Here is a 19,798-nt window from a genome sequence, read left to right as displayed (position 1 = left end):
CACAGACAGCACTACTTCCATGTTTTACATAAACAAGCAAGGAGGCACACACTTTTCAAGTCTGTCCAGGCCTGGCCAAATAATTTGGAAGTGGGCACTCAAGTGGATAATGTTCTAGTGCCCCACCACGTTCCAGGGGAACTCCATTCTCTAGCAGACTCTCCAAGCATAGATCGCCTACCCGAAGGACAAGAGTGGCAACTCAACTGAGACATTTTAGACCACATCTTTTCCCTCTGGGGCTATGCTCCTTTAGACTATTTGCGCCACAAGCCTAAATGCACAATGCCCAGACTTCGCATCCAGTTTTCCCTAGACCAGATCCAAGGGGACTGCACTATGGATGAGCTGGTCAGGGAAATTTGCTTGTGCATTTCCATCGACACCGCTCATGAGCAAGATGGTGCACAAAATGCACCAGGAACAAGTAACGCTGATACTGGTTGCTCCAATGTGGGCGAGACAACCTTTGTTTCCGCATCTGCTTAAACTGGCGATGTGCTACCCAATGAAGCTCCCGTGCCCCTTCAACATGATCATCCAACACAGCGGGACAATGTTACACCCACAGCCTCAATCTATGAACTTGGAAGCTTGGCTCCTGAAGTCCTAGTTTGGTCATTTTACCGGCACCCATCTGTTATACCTTTCAAAAATAAAATGACAATGGAGTAAAGCATATAATCTTGATTACAAATCGAATTTTTAAACATCAACAACAAAAAATTATTACTTCACATAACTTACGCACACACCCTGCAAATAAATCTTTTCATATGTATATATTTACTGACAAATTACAGACCTTTCAAAGTTCAAATGACACAAGGGTAGAGGTGAGGTCATGGAGTCAGAAATGCATGTAAAATGGTGTGGCCTAACATCCACAGAATAATATGATTATTGCACAGAAATATATGGGTCAATAAACTCAGCTATTCTACATAGCTGCACCTACAGTTGCAACCAATAAACTAAAGTGATATGTTAACGCAGCTATGTACGCCTGGGTGCCACATTGTATACCCGCGGGTATACGAACACCCAATCAGACTGTTTGTTTGTTTCGAATGCATTGTGTCCTCCCACGTATTCCTCATTTTAGGTATATTCGCCAGCTTGCTGCTTCTTTTCGGAAACTTTTTCGCCAAAGGGCGCTGTGCTCGAGGACGCGTAGCTTGGTCCCTCGAAAGGCCATCGTCGAGCGTCGACGGCATCCGTTGTATAAAGGGCTCGAGCCGCGCCTGTTGGATTTAGTTCTGTTTTTCCGAGCTTCTGCTTCGTCTTTTGAAATGGTGCATCAGTTATCTCATTTAAAAAGGTCTTCATCCTCAACTCCGACAACACCCAAGACGGGTTTTAAAAAGTGTCAGGAGTGTGGAAGAAAGATGTCAATTACGGATCCTCACCGCAACTGCCTTTGGTGCCTTAGTCCTGACCATCGGGTCGATGAGTGTGGGTCGTGTCAGGCGATGTCGAACAAGGCTCTTAAGGAACGCCAGGGTAAGCTTGCGTGGGAGAGGAGTCTTTCAAGTCAGCAAAAAGACTAAAAGACTCAGGAGAGTCGATTAGAAAATCTCGTCTCGAGGCGGTCGAGGTCGAAGAGTCGCTTGAGGAAGTCTTCTTCCTCATCTAAAAAATCAAAAAAGCGACGTCACAGATCTTCGTCCTCTTCTTCCTCCTCACCCAACAGAGGGTTAATGTCTTGTCCTTCTAAGTATGATTCCCCCAAAAAATGGCCTTTAGGGCTTCAATGCTAAACATTTTTGAGAAGGCAGCCTCGACCCCCTAAAAAAAGATGCGTGAGGAGCATGCCCCTGTCTACTCCAAAAGTGACAGAGGGAAATCTAAAACAGCAAATGCTAAATCCGACAAGAAGTCAAGGGCGTCCTCGGAGGATGATTCTGCAGCGCCTCATGAAACGAAACAGAAACCTTCTGTGCACAAATCGAGATTGACGGAGGACAAAATGGCGTCCTTATCGTCGAAGTCGGGTATCGACTCGACGCATCCTTCGACGACTTTGTCGAAGCCAAAGATGGCGATGATACCTTCAGCGTCAAAGCCTTGCTCGATGACATCGAAGCCTTTCTCTATGACCTCGGGGATTCCTTCGAACATATCGAAACCATCGTCGATTCCATCAACGCCTTTGTCGGGGAAATCTTTTATACCGATACCCAAGGTGATGTCTATAAGAACAAACCTCTGATGAGGAAATGACATCTGCTGGTGTTAGATTTGGGATGAGAAGTCCCTGAGAAACTAGTAGATCCTAGATCAAAAATGGCAGACCTTTATGACTGCCTACAATCTTCCAGTGGCCTGGATACCAACTGAGGTAGAATTTGAAAGATCTGACCACGCAGAACCGGGGTATAGGAAGAGTGATGGATTTAATGGGGTGGAAGTCAATGTCTCCAAGGTATGACCAGGACCACATGACTGATATTATTGATGAAGGACCTCAGAAAGACCCAATCCTTCCTTTCTACAAAGCTCTTTAAAAGAGAGTTATGACAAATAGGGAGACCCCTGAGTCTTTACCAGCTACAAATAAGAAATTTGTGGGAAAGTACAGACCTTCTCCTTCGGAAGCAGAGTATCTGTCTAAACACCCTTCACCTGATAATCGGCTTATCCCTCCATGCCCCCTGACAGGGACGACAAAAAGATTGACGCCTGGCCGAGGAAAGTTTTCAGTTCGGGTAGTATGGCCCTGAAATCTACTAATGTGACTTGTATATTAACTAGATTTACTTACACCCTGTGGGACTGCTTGAATGTAGCGGCTGATCACAATCTGGAGGGTGAGGAACAGGATGGTTTCCTGGGGATAGTAAAGGACGGTAAGGAGGCTATGGAGGGGTGCCTCAAGTCAGGACTGGGCACGGCAGAAAGTATAAGCCGGTCCATGGCATCTAGCGCGGTCTTGCGTAGATGCGCATGGCTAAGGAAATCTGGCTTTGCATCTGATGTACAGTCCAGATTACGTAATATGCCTTTTGATGGCTTGAGGTTGTTTGGCAGCAAGGCGGATGAGAGCTTGGAGAAGCTGCAGACGTCGAAAGCTGCAACAAAATCACTCTGCGCCACTATAAGGCAACCTCAGCAACACTTTTACGCAGGGTCATCTTCCTGGAAGAGTCGCCCTTTTTGCTTTTATTCCTCTTATGGAAAATGGAGGGGGCAGGCCAACAGAGAGGCCAACAGAGGAAACCCTTTTTTGCATTGGAAAAGGGAGAGGCGCTAGATCAGCCATAGCAGCAACCACTACCTCCTCAGCCACTGCTGCAGCCGCTACAAAGCCACTTTGAGGTCTTAACCCACAAAACCCCGGTGAGAGGCCGAATCACTCAGTATCTGGACGAATGGCGGGGAATTACGCCAGATGCCTGGGCCCTAGAGATAGTGACCCATGGTTTCTGTCTTCCTTTTCATCAAAGACTTCAAGATCATCCACCGGGAGCCAAGTCTGTAAAAATTCCAGACCCGCTCCTTGTGCAGGAGATTTTAACCCTGCTAGAGAAAGGTGCAATAGAACATGTACCTGTAACGGAGAGGAACAAGGGATGGTACTGCCCCTGTTTTCTCATCCCCAAAAAAGACAGAGGTTTGAGACCCATCTTGGTCTTGAGAAAAATTCCTCAGGAAGGACAAGTTCAAGATGGTGACCCTTTCTCAGATCCTTCAGGCTCTTCAGCTTCAGGACTGGTTGGTTTCTTTAGACCTTCAGGATACTTACTTTTATTTGCCAATCCATCTCAAACACAGAGTACCTGAGGTTTGCAATTGGCAGATCTCACTATCAGTTTCGAGTTCTGCCATTTGGGCTGACCTCCGCCGCGAGGGTCTTCACCAAGCTAATGTCAGTGGTCTACCCTTACCAGGACGACTGGCTAATCGGGGCAGGTTTACACGAACAAGCACAGGAACATCTAGCCATGACCTGTCACTTCCCACACAAGCTGAGCTTCTCCCTCAATTACACGAAGTTGCAAATAATTCCAAGCCAAAGACTCCAATTCATCGGAGCTGCCCTGGACACTACCTCAGGGAAAGCCTCGCCTCCCGAGGAGAGAGCTCACCAAATTCTGCAGATGGTAGCAAAGTTTCAAAACGCCCAGCATCTACTGGCGTTCGACTTCCTAAGGTTGCTAGGCCTCACGGCATCCTACATTTTTCTCGTGCCCGAGGCTCGACTGAGGATGAGACCCCTGCAATGGGCCCTCAGGACTCCATGGTCCCAGTTTTTGGGGGAGATGTCAGATCTTCTACAAGTCCTGTCCAAGGTGGCTCAAGATCTCCTCTGGTGGGCTCGCAAGGAGAATATCCTCAAGGGGGAACCTTTTTAGCAACCATGGCCGAAGATAACTGTAGTGACGCACGCCTCACTCACGGGGTGGAGAGCCCACACCAACGATCTGACAATCAGTGATCGTTGGTCTCCATTGGAGTCCAAACTACACATCAACCTTTTGAAGCTGAGAGCAATCAGACTAGCACTGAAGGCTTTTCTGCCCTCTGCCCTCTGTACAGGGAAAGAATGTCCTGGTAATGACGGATAAGACGTGGCCATGTACTTCCTCAACAAAAGAGGAGGCGTAGGATCAATTCCACTGTGCAGAGAGGCAATGGAGCTCTGGTTCTGGGCAATGCAAGAAGGAATCTCTCTATCGGCAGTCTGTCAGGCCGGAGAGCTGAACACGACGGTGAACGCTCTGAGCAGGCAGAGCACAATCTCACACAAGTGGGAGCTAGCTCAGGAAGCCCTTCAAGAGGTCTCTGCCCTTTGGGGAACCCCTCAAGTAGATCTGTTCGCGACCGGGCAAACCAGAAGTGCGAAATGTATTGCTCAAGGGAATTTCCCCCGAAAGGAGCTCTAGGGGACGCGTTCGTAGTGGGCTTGGACTTTCCACTCCTTTACGCGTTTCCTCCAGTCCTCGTGATTCCTCATGTAATCAGAGGTTGAGAAAGTTCAGGAGAACCATGATCCTAATTGCCCCGGATTAGGCCAGGAGGACGTGGTACCCGGACCTTCTGGACATGTCCATCTGCCCTCCAATACGTCTTCCACAAAGAGAGGCTCTTCTCTCGCAAGAGGACGGTCGGGTTCTCCTTCCAGAGGTCAAGACACTCGACCTTCACGCTTGGCTTCTGAGAGGTTGAGATATAAGGATTGGGACCTCCCGGATGACGTTATGGAGATTTTGCTTTCGGCCAGAAGGCCAGCAACAAAATCCTTATACCAGTGTCGCTGGAAGAAATTCAGTATCTGGTGCAGGGATAAGAATGTGGATGCTTTTCAACGTACCACTCCTATGGTGTTTTCCTTTCTATTACATTTCGCCAACTCTGGGCTCCAAGTTGGAACTATTAAAGGATATTTGGCAGCGCTATCTATCTTCAAGCGCTCCTAAGAAGTTTCATATTTTAAAATGCCCTTAGTTGTCCAATTTCTTAAAGGGTTAACAAATGTGTTCCCTGCTACACCTTTTCAAGTTCCCATTTGGGATTTAAATTTAGTTTTTAAGTTTCTTATGTGTGCCCCTTTTGAGCCTTTACAGTCTTGCGCTTTGAGGCTCCTAACTTTAAAAACTGTTTTACTAGTGGCTTTAACTTCAGCCCGCAGGGTGAGTGAGTTGCAGGCGATCTCTTGTAAGCCTCCTCACACTATTTTCCACAAGGATAGTTATTTTGAAGGTCAAGCCTTTTTTCCTACCTAAAATAGTTTCAGATTTCCATCTGTCACAGAAGATTACTTTACCTTCCTTTTTATCCTCCTCCGCACGCTAGTAAAGAGGAGGAAAGGTTCCACAGACTAGACCCTAAAAGGGCTCTCAGCTTCTACTAGACTTGAAAGCTTTAAACAAACTGATCAGTTATTTGTCGGTTACACGGGACACAAATTGGGCCTTGGCGTGTCGAAACAAACCTTATCCAGATGCATAATTCTAGCAATAGCTGAATGTTACAAGTTGGCTGGGAAAGAGCGTTCAGATGGTTTAAGGGCTCATTCAACCAGGGGCATAGCACCTTCCACAGCTCTTCAGAGTGGTGTCCCAGTGCAGGACATTTGTGCTGCGGCCACTTGTTCATCCATGCACACCTTTGTAAAACATTATTGTTTAGACTCCACTTCTTATCAAGGAGGCCTTTTTGCAAAAGTCGTCCTTCATTCAGTACATAATTAAAAACTCCTCCAAATGACTACTGCTGTCATTTGGAGGAGTGTAACATTAGGGTTTACTTTCCCTGTGATATCTAACCTAGAGTCTGTGGTTCTAACTGTCCCTGATACGCCATACTTCAGTTATCCTTATAGCTGGGAAAGATCTAACCTGGACTGCTTGTGAGATATAAAAACTATATGGGTTTTACTTACCTTGTGTTAGCTGTGTGCCATCCAAAAATAAGTTACAAGAGTTACTGCTTATCCCTATCTGTGTTTCACCGATCTCAAAAGCACCTGTAATTGAATATTGCATCCTTATGTTTTATTCATCTAGTATAACTGTGTTGTCACAAAAGTAGTTAAAGGTTTTTACTGCACCTATTCAACAAAAGTATATTGTCCAGTTGACTGACTGATTTGTACTGAGAATCATTATACAACTGGAAGGGTCTACTGCCCTTGCATTACTGAATGTCATTGTGAAAAGTAACCATTGTCTAAGATGAGGAATACGTGATTGATGTAAGATGAGGAATACGTGGGAGGGCACAATCCATTCGAAGAACAAGTTACTTACCAACTGTATCGTTCTTTCGACTGGATGTTCCTCCCACGTATTCCTCATCGACCCTCCCAACCTACCCCTCCGTACAGTTTTCACGCTTTTTGCACTTGTACTTCCTTAAGAGCCTGACATCTGTCGATGCCTGATACAACAGATGCAACCTTTAACATCGAAAACAGAACTGAATCCAACAGGCGTGGCTCGAGCCCTTTGATGCTCGACATTGGCCTTCGTGGGAACAAGCTACGCGGCCTCGAGCACAGCGCCCTCTGCCGAAAAAATTTCCAAAAAGAAGCAGCAAGCTGGCGAATATATCTAAGATGAGGAATACGTGGGAGGAGAATCCAGTCGAAAGAACGTTACAGTTGGTAAGTAACTTGTTCTTCTTTGTTATAGCCGTGGCTATCTGAAAAACTGTGAAAAAAAATAAACCTACATTCCTACTTTCTCATGCCCTCACCAAATGCCCACAACATCTATGCCAGCTCCTCTTACTCCCTGAGGGGGGGCCTTCTCTCCTCTCCTCCCCTGCCCTCTCTCACCCCCTCCCCCCTGTAACATTTGTAGGTTCTGTGACGCACCTTCGGTTGAGATGTCTGGTAGCCGTGGGTTTAGTTTAGTTTGTTTATTTATAAACTTTTCGGGTATTTTTTCCGAAAAGTGAGGCTACAGAATGCGTTGCAAACTCAGCCCCTATACCCCCTCCAACTCCCAAATTTCACTTGGTATCCTCTTAGCCCCCCACATCCCACCTCTATGGCATTTGCATGTTTTTACCTGCAGATGGCCTTTTTCCTGTATTATATTTTACGATACCCTTGGCTATAGCCACAGCGATCTCTCGCGTCAAATAACAAAATGATGGCGGCTTTTTCATTTATGAAAATCATGATCCTGCAATCCACCATGGGAGATGCAACTTTCTTTTTGGGGAGAAGGGGCACCCCGTCCATCAATTATTTAAAAAAAAACTACTGAATGGAATAACCCCAAACCACAAAAAGGCCTTAAGTCAACGCTTCGTGCCAAGTTGACATTTTTTGTCTATTGTAAATTGGCCGCAACTTTGATTTCTTTTGTGGGTTTTTTGTTTTTTTCCTTAATAACATTTTAATTTGTTAACACATCTTTCCCAGAATTTGCAGTCGGGGGCGGGGGGTGGGATGGGGGCTGGGCGACCCGCACGTCACTATTTATCTTCAAAATTTCAGCCAAATCCGTTGCACGAGTCAAGTTATTAGTGTTCCGATGGGAGTCCGACTAACCTTAATTATATGTATATATTCAATGCAAAAACTTTGTTAAAGGGACATTATGGTTAAGTTGCACTAATTAAAATCTATGAAATTAATTGAAAGAACATTGTTAAAGGGATGTTATGGTTACAATTAAAACCGGAAAACCTCAGCAATTCGCCAGTTATGGTAAGCTAAGCAACCATAACTCGCGCCACCACTGTGCACTGCTAAAACACACACCCATGACATCAAAGATGACATCACACATGTCATTGAAGACATCACTGATGACATCACATGGGAAATTAATTTTGATGAAAAGTCCCTACAGAGGGTTGTGTTTATAACGTTGGTAACAAGCTATCAGAGGTGATCGAGAGACCTACCATGAACTACCTAATGTATTAAAGAATGTATAAGCCTTTACATTATTGTGGACCCCCTGCCTTTAATTTTGGCACCTCATTATGAATCAGGTCAAGAATATAATTGCAAAATTTCATGCAGTTTCATTAAGTGGCGCCAAGTTAGAAGTCACCCAAGAACTGCTTTTCACCAACCCTGAGGTGTCTGCGAACTTCACAGGACTGTTCGCGAACATCCGAACTGTTTGCAGACTTTTACGCTGAAAAACACCTGTTTTTTTTGCTTCATGCAGCCATATCCCATCCCATCATCATCACCCCTCAACTCCCCAGAGATTATTTGATAAGTTCAATGTTGTGTTTTTTAATATGTTTTTACTGTGATGTCCGCGGACACCGGCCGCTGTCCGTAAGCCCAATTTGGCGGGCGTTTCCAAAAATCTGATGCACTTCATGCTTTTCACCATCCAATCAGAGGGCGCGTCCGATGTCCGCGAACACCACATTGCCTTCTAAGCCCCTATCGGAGCCCTGTCCATGGACCGGACAGGGAAAAGGGTTCGCAGACCGAACCCAGATATCACTTATATTTTTGGACCTACTTTTTGGTTGTTTTTAAAAAAAACTACTGTACGGATTTCCATCAAATTTAGAAAAGCTTCTTCCGCAAATTTGATGAAGATCTGTTCTGCGGTTTCGGCTGCAGGCGTGAGCAAAGTTTTATTTTTTTATTTTTTTTCTCCTGTCAGTCTATGAAGGAAAAAAAATGTGGGACCCACCTATGATTTTGCCCCCCCTTGACAAAACCTTGCCAAACATTCAGAGCGGGCCAAATACTTTTTTTGCAAAGTTTGGTGAGGATTCGTCCGGGGAGCGAAGTTATAAGCCACCCAAAAAGTGGTCTTCTATGGGATTAGCAACTTACCAATAACAACATGGCCGCTACCGCGGGCCATGTAATGATTTCCATACTCCTGGTCTTCCCCATTTTCCTGCACCGCACTCCTTACGGCACTCATTGCTGCAAATCACCACAGACAGGCAAATTCCTTTTCTTTGAAGTTTATTAGTTAATCCACCATAAGAAACGGGTTTGCACGATACAACTGATGCCTTTCACCAACTGCTGCACTTCATCTGAGTCGATTTTCTTTTGTGTTTCTTTGACATAAATACACACTATGATTGGTTGTCAGGTCTTTTTGAGTCCTTCATTCATATCCGCCAATGTGTGCGTTTGCCATCTATTAAATTCGTCATTGTTGGCAGCCATCTTAGTGTTTTAAGAGAATTAATGTATTAATTGCTTTGGTGCATGTCATAAATATTAAAGTGCACTGTACATCTAATTTTGGCAACGATTTGTTGTTTTGGCCGTTTTATCACAATTCATATTTTTTGCTACATGATAAAGTGCATAATGCCTCAATGTGCAATATTTGCATTTTTAGCTCCACAGTAAAGCGCATAGTGCGACAGTGCCTCTACATATTGCTATTTTATGGGTCGAATGTTTTTCTTTTTTTTTTCATTCATTACCCATTTTTTATAAACATTTCATTTGAAATGTTAAAACACTAAATCATTATACATGCCCCCATGTTACTTATTGACATACAATCAGCCTAATCACATTTGTCACTTATCTAATACAGTATTATATTAAACGCATGTATCTTGGCACACTAGAGTATTTTGAAGTACTTTTCCCCTCATCATTCAAATAGTGTAAAATGCTTAGTGCCTTAGTTGTGCACACAATATGAAGGAAGTTCTTAATGGCTCAATGGTACCAATAGTGACGACCCTCTATTAAGTTGAGTCGCACATTATTACAGACAATTGTAAAGTGCATTCACAGCATCCTCTCTTCTTATTTATAGAGATGTTGGGTAAGATTTTCACAGAACTGGTAAATGCTCCTGACCTGGGTCACCCCCAGAACCTTTTCCTTTACTAGTGGGATATTTTTCCTTAATACCTCAGTGAGTTGGAACCTTTTTCCACACTCACATAATCTAACTCTTTTTATGGGTGTCATTTTTAGACTCTCCATAGTGTCTTTTTAAAGTTATCCTTTTTAACAACTTATTGGCAAGAAGTGACTGTTGTTGCTGGGTTGCCCTAGGGGCTCCCCTTTTAACTTTATATGGCTAACCTTGGGTGAACTACGGTTCCCAAGGGTAGAAAGGATCTTTGGATTCCTTTTACATTTTATTTTGTGAAGCCAGCAGCATACCCCACCTTATGCGGAGTGCTGGGGAGATGTAATGTATCCCCTTTCACATTATAACTGTAACAATTCTGTTAAAGTGACAAGCTTACTTTCAATGGCTGGTGGAAGTGATAACTTGTATTAATTTGGTGCACCTACACCACAGGCTGTTTTCAAAGCTGCAATAAAGGCACCCAAGGGTGCTCATTTTACCAAAATGGCCCTGGTCGTCTTTTTTCGCCATTTTTGTTTTTCTTGTCTTTTCTTGTTCCTTCCCCTGACTTCCAGGGCGGGAAATTCCTTTGTGTGATTTTTATCTTTGGCGGGACTCCCCTTGACTCCCCGCCCAGGCTCTAGTCCGTCTGCGAGGGTAGGAAGCAAGGGAGGAGTCCAATTCTCCACAGCCCGTTGTCTTACTCCTTGCCTGAATGGGGACAAATACCAGTGGGGGGCTGGCTGTCCTGATTGGACCACCAGACCGCCCCTTCTTGTAAAAGGCAGGGAAAGAATGCAGAGGTTGTGCTGTAGTTCCTGTTAAATACTGCAAACCTGGAAGCTGAAGAGAAGTCGGCCACTGGAACCGAAACAAAAGAGGATGATGAAAGAAAAGCAGCTGAAACAATTTCAAGCGACCGGAGAGCCTGCTGTGTAACAGGAGCCTGCTGTAGCCCTTGCTTCCAATTGATTTGGGGACGCCGAACATGACGACCCAGAAGACCTGCATTTTGAGCCATCCCACAAGTTGCTGTGACCTGGCGTTGCTGCAATACCCTGGGACCTCGAGCCACTGTGCGGTGCACGGTCTTTCGAATTCCAAATCTCGCTGAAACTTCTGGTGGATCTCCAGAGACACAAATCGAGTCCGAAAAGTCCCCTCAACAGAGTGCTGAACCTTTTGTAACAACGAAAAATGCAACCGCAATTATCGGTCTTCTTCTATTCTCCTTGAAAAGGTTCCACATTTGCAGAACCGCATTCAGCCGCGAGGGAAACCTTACCTAGAGCCTTCTTCATCGATCCCTGCAGCAAAGTTCCTTCTGAGGTCTTGTTTTCAGTAACCATGACAAGGAATCCACTGGCTGGGTATTTGGCTGCAGACCCTGAAGTCCTCCTGCTGCAAGATCGTCAATGCTGAGGTACTGTTGACGTGGGTATGTACTTACCTTAAGTCAGTTAGGATTTCTGTGTAGCTGTAGGTTGTTTTCTGTGATGGGGATGCCTCTCATCCAGTGCACCCAGTCCCAATGCTAAAATCCTGCTAGCGTGTCTTCTCCGAATCCCCTGGACCCTCTTCTAACCTAGAAGTAAAGTAGGCACCCGTTTGCCCAGTTTTCCTGAGGAACTCTGACTTTTGCTACTAATGAACCTATTCTGACACTGCCTGTTGGTCACTAGTCCTAGTGACCTCCTTTCTGCCATTGAGAACACTCATGCTCCAAGAATAAGGGAAAGACTTTGAAGGGATTGGGCCTTTTGCCTAGAAAATAAAGTAAGTGTTTAAGTTACTTACTTGTTAAGAGTTCCTTGGTAACAGTTTCCAAAGTTAGTACTTACCTTGGATGTGTAATGCACTATTCTTAAAAGTATTGTTAACCTCTTTTCTTCCTTAGAAACTGTTTTGCCAGTCTAATTAAAAGTAGATGTGAAGGTACATTACTTTCCTATGATCTGGGAAGGGGCAGATTGTGCCTCTTCCCAAAAGTAAAGTGTTGGTTTCACCAGATTATTCCTGCAGGGTAATTGTATGAGTGTCCCACAACTGGGTCTTGCTTCCCCTGACTTGCTGCTAGCTTGTATAGAATAAGTCAACATTAGGTTGTTGCCTACCTCGAATAAGTGAGTCATTCAGAAAAAGTGAATAAGTGAGTCATTCAGAAAAAGTGTAACATTAGGGTTTACTTTCCCTGTGATATCTAACCTAGAGTCTGTGGTTCTAACTGTCCCTGATACGCCTTACTTCAGTTATCCTTATAGCTGGGAAAGATCTAACCTGGACTGCTTGTGAGATATAAAAACTATATGGGTTTTACTTACCTTGTGTTAGCTGTGTGCCAACCAAAAATAAGTTACAAGAGTTACTGCTTATCCCTATCTGTGTTTCACCGATCTCAAAAGCACCTGTAATTGAATATTGCATCCTTATGTTTTATTCATCTAGTATAACTGTGTTGTCACAAAAGTAGTTAAAGGTTTTTACTGCACCTATTGAACAAAAGTATATTGTCCAGTTGACTGACTGATTTGTACTGAGAATCATTATACAACTGGAAGGGTCTACTGCCCTTGCATTACTGAATGTCATTGTGAAAAGTAACCATTGTTTTTTACACCCCAAGAATAGGTGTGACCTATACTGAATGTCTATGGAAATGTTTTGACTTCCCTAGAACTACTGTTAGGTGTTCCAAATAAGGTTTATGTTTTGGCCTGTGCACCTTAAAGTATAGTGTTGTGTTTTGATAATTGTGATTATGTATACTATGGTGTAGTACTTACCCTTAGATTTATCCGGGCCTACCTGTATTTAAATAAATCCTTTATTTTTACAATACACAGTGTTTCAGTGTTTCTTTGGATCATTTGTATTACATTTTCATTTGTACTGATTCTACTGCTCTGTCTGCACTACCATGTACTCAGGTACAGCCTTATACTAAGAGTGGAGTCTTACACTGCCTCAGTTGAATGGTTTTGCTAAGCCCTTAGTTGGACGTCAGAAAAACTGTCCTAACAATAAAGGTTGTGTTTTCCTTGAAAATATATATATTTATCAAATAACGTTAGTTGCAGGGGTATTAAGGGATGTTCAGGTGGGAAATTGACGCAACAAGCCACATTAACTTTGTGCCCCCTGTTGTGCAGCCTATGACATCACAGATGTCACTGATGACATCTCCACTCGCCACCGACCAGATTAGAACGCATGCACATAGTTTTCTTCCGGTTTATGGATGGTCCTTCAATCGCAGACCATGTCCTTGGACAGCCGGTGCTGTGCTTCTCTCAATTTCCAAGGTTTTGTTGCAATACGTTTTTTACCTTACCTGAATATATTAAAAGGAAAAAACTTGAGTTACAGGCATGTTAAAGTGAGAACTTAATGCAAAAAAAGAAATTCAGCTAAAGCCATCTAACTTTGCTCTCCCTTTTGCGCAGCCTTTGACCACAATGATGACAGCACTAATTGCATTATCGATGACATCACACATCATATTACAACATTAACCGGTCATGACCACTGTATATTTTAACAAATGAAGGAGCCATTAGCTATGGCCAGTGGCCACGGCCTCCAGCCGTGCCCACTATATATTTTACACCACTAACTGGACAGTAGCCATGGCCCTTGGCCATCCGCACTGTATATTTTAACACATTAAGGGGCCACTAACTATGAACTTCATCCATGGCCAGTGTCCACAGCCTTTGGCCATGTCCACTGAATATTTCAGAACACTAACCAGCCACTAGCCATGTGTAACCCCTGTATATTTAAAGCATCAAGGGGCAGTAGTCATGGCTTCCAGTCATGGTCAGTGGCCACGGACTTCCGCCATGTCCACTGTATATTGCACGACCTAAATTGTAATTTAGTTAATCAAAGCTTTTATTAGCGAAGTCATAAATGTTATTTCTAATGCCATGACAGATGTAATCAGTGATATCATAGATGATATAAGTGATGTCACCTGTGATGTCATTGTGGTCAGAGGCTGCGCAATACAGAGCGCAACGTTAAGGTGGCTTTAGCAGAATTTTAGGGGTTTTGTTTGCATTAAGTTCACACCTTAATGTTGCTGCAACTAAACTTTTGTTTCGTTGAACTTCAAGGGTTTTGCTATTCCAAAGATTTGTCTACGACATCACTAGCCGTGGCCATACCCGCTGTATATTGTAGAACACTACCAGACCACTAGCCTTGGCTTTCAGCCATGGCCAGTGGGCATGGCCTCGGGCCGTTGCCACTTTATTTTTTTTAATCGCTCCCCGACCACTAGCCATGGCCAGTGGGCAAGAGCGTCGGCCGTGTCCACTGTCCATTCTAGAATCCTACCAGACCGGGAATAATACCAAAATTGTGCCCCCAATAATCCAACTTGTTCATTACCACGCCTTTGCGCAGTAATGAAATACTGACCTCCCACTGCACTGAATAATGGGAGCTGGGGGGTGTCTCCTGCTCCACTTTGTCAATGTAGTGGGGGTTGGAGGTTGCAGGGGTTTAACCTGCTTCCATTAGATGGTAGCATTTTTTTTTAAAAAAAGGACCCTACTATGCCAGATCAGACCCACGTTGGTGGGAGAGAACTGACGCTGTAGGGTTGGAAGAGAGACGGCGGCACACTTGATGGTGTACCGCCGAACAGATAAGTCGGTGATTTGGGGGGGGGGGGGGATATGGGAATGCAGAGCACGTCACCATAATGATAGTCAGCAATTTAATTGTTGACATTTTGGGCTGCGCAGTGATCACATAGATTCACCAGACCACTAGCCGTGCCCAATGTATTTTTTTAAATCACTAGCCATGGCCAGTGGTCCTGGCCTTCGGTCGTGTCCACTATCCATTTTAGAACACTACCAGACCACTATACATGGCCTTCGGCCATAGCCAGTAGGTACGTCCTCCAGCAGTACCCACTGTAATCACTAGCCATCGCCTTTCGGCCTCCACTGTGCATTTTAAGACACTACCAGATTTTCACCCCCGACCTCACTGTATATGTTAAAATTACTGCACTTTTTTGCCGTAATTGCATTTATAATTAGGATTTCATGTTTTCAGTGAATCGGATCCCACTCTAGCACCATAAGCGACCGGTCAGAAATGAGAGGCAGACACAAAGATGTAATGTATTAAAAAAATTATTCATTTTTATTCAAATAGGTCTGTCCCTATCCTTAGTGGCAATCAATTATGAAAGCAAAGTAAGCTGAGCTTGTGTCCCAAATGTATTTGACGCTCACACTAACATACACAATCAAAAGGTGCAAGGTAAATGTCTATCGCCAATGCAACATAAATGTGTAATTGCAACAAGGCAATCCTTGTGTCCGGTAGCTGGTTCCCTTTCCCTGAACTATTTCAGGAAAACTGTTGAAAATTTTCTGTTCAAGTCAATGAAAATGTCTCTCACAAAATACTTTCCTCAGGTTGGCAAAACAAATCTCATTTTCTTCGAATATTTTTCTCAGAATGGCATAGCATTCAGAATGGCATAGCAAATGTCTTTTCTACAGAATACTTTTTTCAGGATGGCAAAACAAATCTCTTCCACGATACTAGAATATAGCAAAAAAGTATTTTCTACTTTACAGGATGAAAAAATGTTTAACTTCAACAACTGCTTCAAATTATATTGTCTCTTTCACTGTTCAAAAAAGATTTCCTGGTCTGGATAGGAGTCTGTCCGTTATTGTACAATGTAGACTTGGCTCTTGTAATTGCTGCATGATGACCCCTTTTATTTTGCAAGTAGCATAGTTTTGGCATAGGGTTATGTTCAGCTGCTATGTGCACTAGTTTGTCTTAAATCCCTATTTAACCAACTAGTTCGGCTCGGCCTCTTTTTCTATTGTATGTAGATGTTTTCCATGGAGCCTTACTGTTGAATTTATTGTGAGACACTTATCAAAGAGCCATATTGCTCTCTGCAGATCAAGAGGTTATTTATTTCAATCTGATGAGGAGTGATACATTGGTATCAGGATCAATCCTATTCCAATTCCTATAGACATTATTCTGATTGAGAATATGTGTGCGCTTAGTGTTTCAATTTTTGAGAAGTAAAAATGCAGCGCTGAATGGTCCAATGGAAGTTTATTAAAGGATGGATTGTTAGATGTGGACCGAATATGCTGACCAAGGTGTGACGAGCTATGTGTATTCAAGCCATTTACATATTCCACAAGCCTTCATTTCAATTTATTTAGGATTGGTTTAGCGAAAGTGGTCAATGCTTTGTGTTCAGCTAGTTGGACCATTTCATTTTTATTAAAAAATGTTTTTTCTTCATAGCTCAGCTTGCAGTAAATATCTGGTTGGTGGGTGCTCATTTAAGATTTGTGTAGGGTAATCTGTCCATTCTGCTAGTAACAGCAGTACATTTCATGGAGGTCGAAAATCCTGAAGAGATTGCCCCTAATTACATTTAGACCGTATCTACTGTTTGGGCAGAGAATCCACAACATCAGATTCAATATTTATATATATATATATATATATATATATATATTTAGGAGATCTTCTTTCTGTTTTGGAATGTGTAAAAGATGAAAGGTTTAAAATTTGAACAATACATTTTTAATAAAAAAAAATATATATATTTATTTGCTGCGAAATTGACACTTAAGATGCTTTGCTGCATAGTTGAATGTGCCATTGCTTGTCATATATGTTGGTAAACCTTATAAGGGGATACATTATGAAATGATGATGAAAAAGTCTATTGACGCTCTCCTTTGAAAAGGATCTGAGAGTATGACTGTTTATTTAGTCTTCTTGTCATTGTGTATCACTTACCAAAAGATGTGTTCCGTAGCATTGGGGAAGGTAGGTATCTGTATTTAATCAATGTATTTGATATTCCCTTGTAAATTAATTTGAACCCCCAGCTGTCTTACTGTAGTTGCTGGTGTGTTTACCGGAATTAATTGCATTTTGTCTGTTTGGCTTAAACTGCCAAAGTAGCGTGCAAAAACAGTTTGCAGTAAAATATTAACATTCTCAAATGCAAACGTTTTTGAAAGTCTAAAGGAATGGGCTTAGATTAAGGGATACTGGTCTGCAATTAAGTGTTTTTTTTTTTTTGTGTACCATATATCTATGGAAAAAAGTGAAGGATTCGACATCGAGTCCCCCCCCCCCCTTTTAAAATAAATTCACTGTTTTCCTTGTTCTATTTTTCATGTGTGCTTTCCACCCCAGGCTTGATGCCAGTCTGTCTTGCAAATAAAACTGAATCATGGCGGTACTAATCGGCAGGAGTTATAGAATATTGGTGCCTTTTTAATATAATGGTCTTAAAATAATGGAATATCATAATGCAGTGTTCTTGATTTCTTGTGTGTGTCACTCTTATTTATTGGGTATTTATAATGCAACTATAAACGGGGTATTCCAAGGCGCAACAAGACAAAAGGGGGGGGGACGTAGCAGTATGACAAAAACAAAACTGTCCTACTAGGCTTTGTGACATTCTGATCGTGCAAGTGCAGTAACTAAGTGTGGGGGAGAGGGGAAGATGCAGGTCAGGGTGGGAGGGTCTGTGATAAATCGAGTGCCAGGGGAGGCCAAGGGCAAGCAGAGTGCGCAAGGGAAGGAAAGTCTACGAGCTATGTGAGAGGTTAAGGGCTGGAAGGGCTCAAGGGGTGCAGGCCCAGCCAGACTAGTGGAGGGGGTCCGGAAGGGCAAGTGCAGGTGAATGGTGTGTGGCGGGGGGGGGTTAGGGGAGACCAAGTGCTGGAGTAGTCTGGACGAGGAGGGCCTGGTGCCCAGTAAGAATCTGAAGGAACCAAGCAGCCAGTTAAGAGGCAGACAAGGACATTAGCAGACGGGGGGCGGGGAGAGGGAAGGAGGACGAGAAAAGGAAGGTCTTGAGAAGCTTCCAGAGCTTAAGGAGATCCGGATCAAGTCTGAGAGGGGCAGGGAGGCCATTCCAGAGGTAGGCACCTGCGGAGGAGAGAGATATGCCCCAACTCTCTGCTTGGAGAAGCCTCTGATCTGCAGAGTTGGAACTAGAAGACCGGGACTGGGACTAGATTCTTCATACTAGAATTTAGGGAGAGAGAGTTGGCCCCAGAAAGCCTTGTGGATGATGCAGAGGGTCTTGAACTTGATCCTCGCAGCCACCGGGAGAGGTATTAAGGTGGAGATCGTTGGTAGTGCATCATGCCTGAATAGCAGACGGAGGATGCAGAGGAGGGAAGCTTGAAGGAGAGCTGCTTGTCATCCGCTTAACACTGGAGGTTAGGAGAGAAGGTGGAGATCAAATGGGCTTGAGGGGCAAGGTAGATGTTGAAAAATCAAGGCGAGAGGATGGAGCTCTGAGGAACACCAGAGCTGAGGAGTGGGAAGGAGAGAAAAGGGCCCAGGTGAACCTTGGAAGGTCGGTCAGAGAGATGGGTCAGAGAGGTCGGTCAACCAGGTCAGAGATGCCAAGGGTATCACATAGCCGATTTTTAAGGGTTGCATGATTGACCGTATCAAAGGCAGAGGAACGGTCCAGAAGGATGAGAATGGAAGGAGAGTTGGAATTGAAATTAGTGAGCAAGTCTTCACGGGTGATCGTGACTGCAGCTTCCATGCCCCTGGCAGCTCTTGAGCCAGAATGGTGGTTGTGGAGACAATATATCAGTGTGGTTGATAAGCTGTTAGATGGCCAGCTTCTCCAAGAGTTTGCCCAGAAAGGGGGTACTGGACATAGGGCGGTAGTAATCTGGACAGGAGGGGTCTGCAGAAGACTTTTTGAGGTGGGTGTGCAAAAGGGAGTGCTTGAGGACAGTGGCAAAGGAGTGATTGCAGAAATCAGCCAAGGCTGGAGCAAGGGAGACAATTAGGTCCTTGACAGTTCTAGAGGAGCAGCAGAGCACCTGTTTGGATCAGACTTGCATAGAACGGGCTTGTCGAGTGACCTCATCAGGTGATATGGGTGAGAAAGAGGAGAGTAGGAGGGAAGGGGGGCATAATGGCGGCAAATTGAGTAGTTTTTGGACTATACTGACCCTTCCCCCCTTCCGCTGGCTTCTCTCTCTTCCCTCCATTTGATTGCTGTTGCTTAAACGCCCTTAAAAATGATTTTGAGAATTCCTTTTGACTTCAAATTGTAATAAAACTGCTTTTTCTGTTACATATTCCTTAGGATTCAGACTTCGACACAGCAGGCGGCATACTAGGTGCAACAATGGGCAGGCTGAAAATACTATCCAGAGGAAGCCAATCAAAGCTGCTTTGCTACATGATGCTGTTTGCGTTGTTTGTCTTTTTTATAATTTACTGGATTATTAAACTGAGGTGATAGTTTGATGCTGTGTTGGTGCCTTTTGGTATACTGATTTTATTTATTTAAGTATTTCCATAATGTCTTGATTTAAAAAAAAAGCTTTCATTTGTTGACTTGCTTAAATGATGTTCATGTTACAGTGATATTTGTCCCCACACTGGAGCAGGAAAAAGGCCAGACAGTTACTTTTATTTTGCTACGTCATATTGTACTCTACATATAACAGATATAGCTATTT

The 19,798-nt window shown here is 43.7% G+C and overlaps 1 protein-coding gene across 1 annotated transcript in view; it reads left to right on the top strand.

Moving 5' to 3' along the window:
* The window catches only part of BET1 (Bet1 golgi vesicular membrane trafficking protein), a 143,319-nt gene extending 123,736 nt beyond the window's left edge, over window positions 1–19,583 (top strand). The window contains exon 3 of the mRNA XM_069648473.1: window positions 19,420–19,583. Coding sequence (XP_069504574.1) covers window positions 19,420–19,575 — 156 coding nt within the window. The 3' untranslated portion in view covers window positions 19,576–19,583. The remainder of the gene's footprint in view (window positions 1–19,419) is intronic.
* The last annotated feature ends 215 nt before the right edge of the window (window positions 19,584–19,798 follow it).

The sequence above is a fragment of the Ambystoma mexicanum genome, chromosome 2q (assembly GCF_040938575.1).
Source record: "Ambystoma mexicanum isolate Mex_15411 chromosome 2q, UKY_AmexF1_1, whole genome shotgun sequence".
NCBI lineage: Eukaryota > Metazoa > Chordata > Amphibia > Caudata > Ambystomatidae > Ambystoma > Ambystoma mexicanum.
This window is presented reverse-complemented; position numbering and strand designations above follow the sequence as displayed.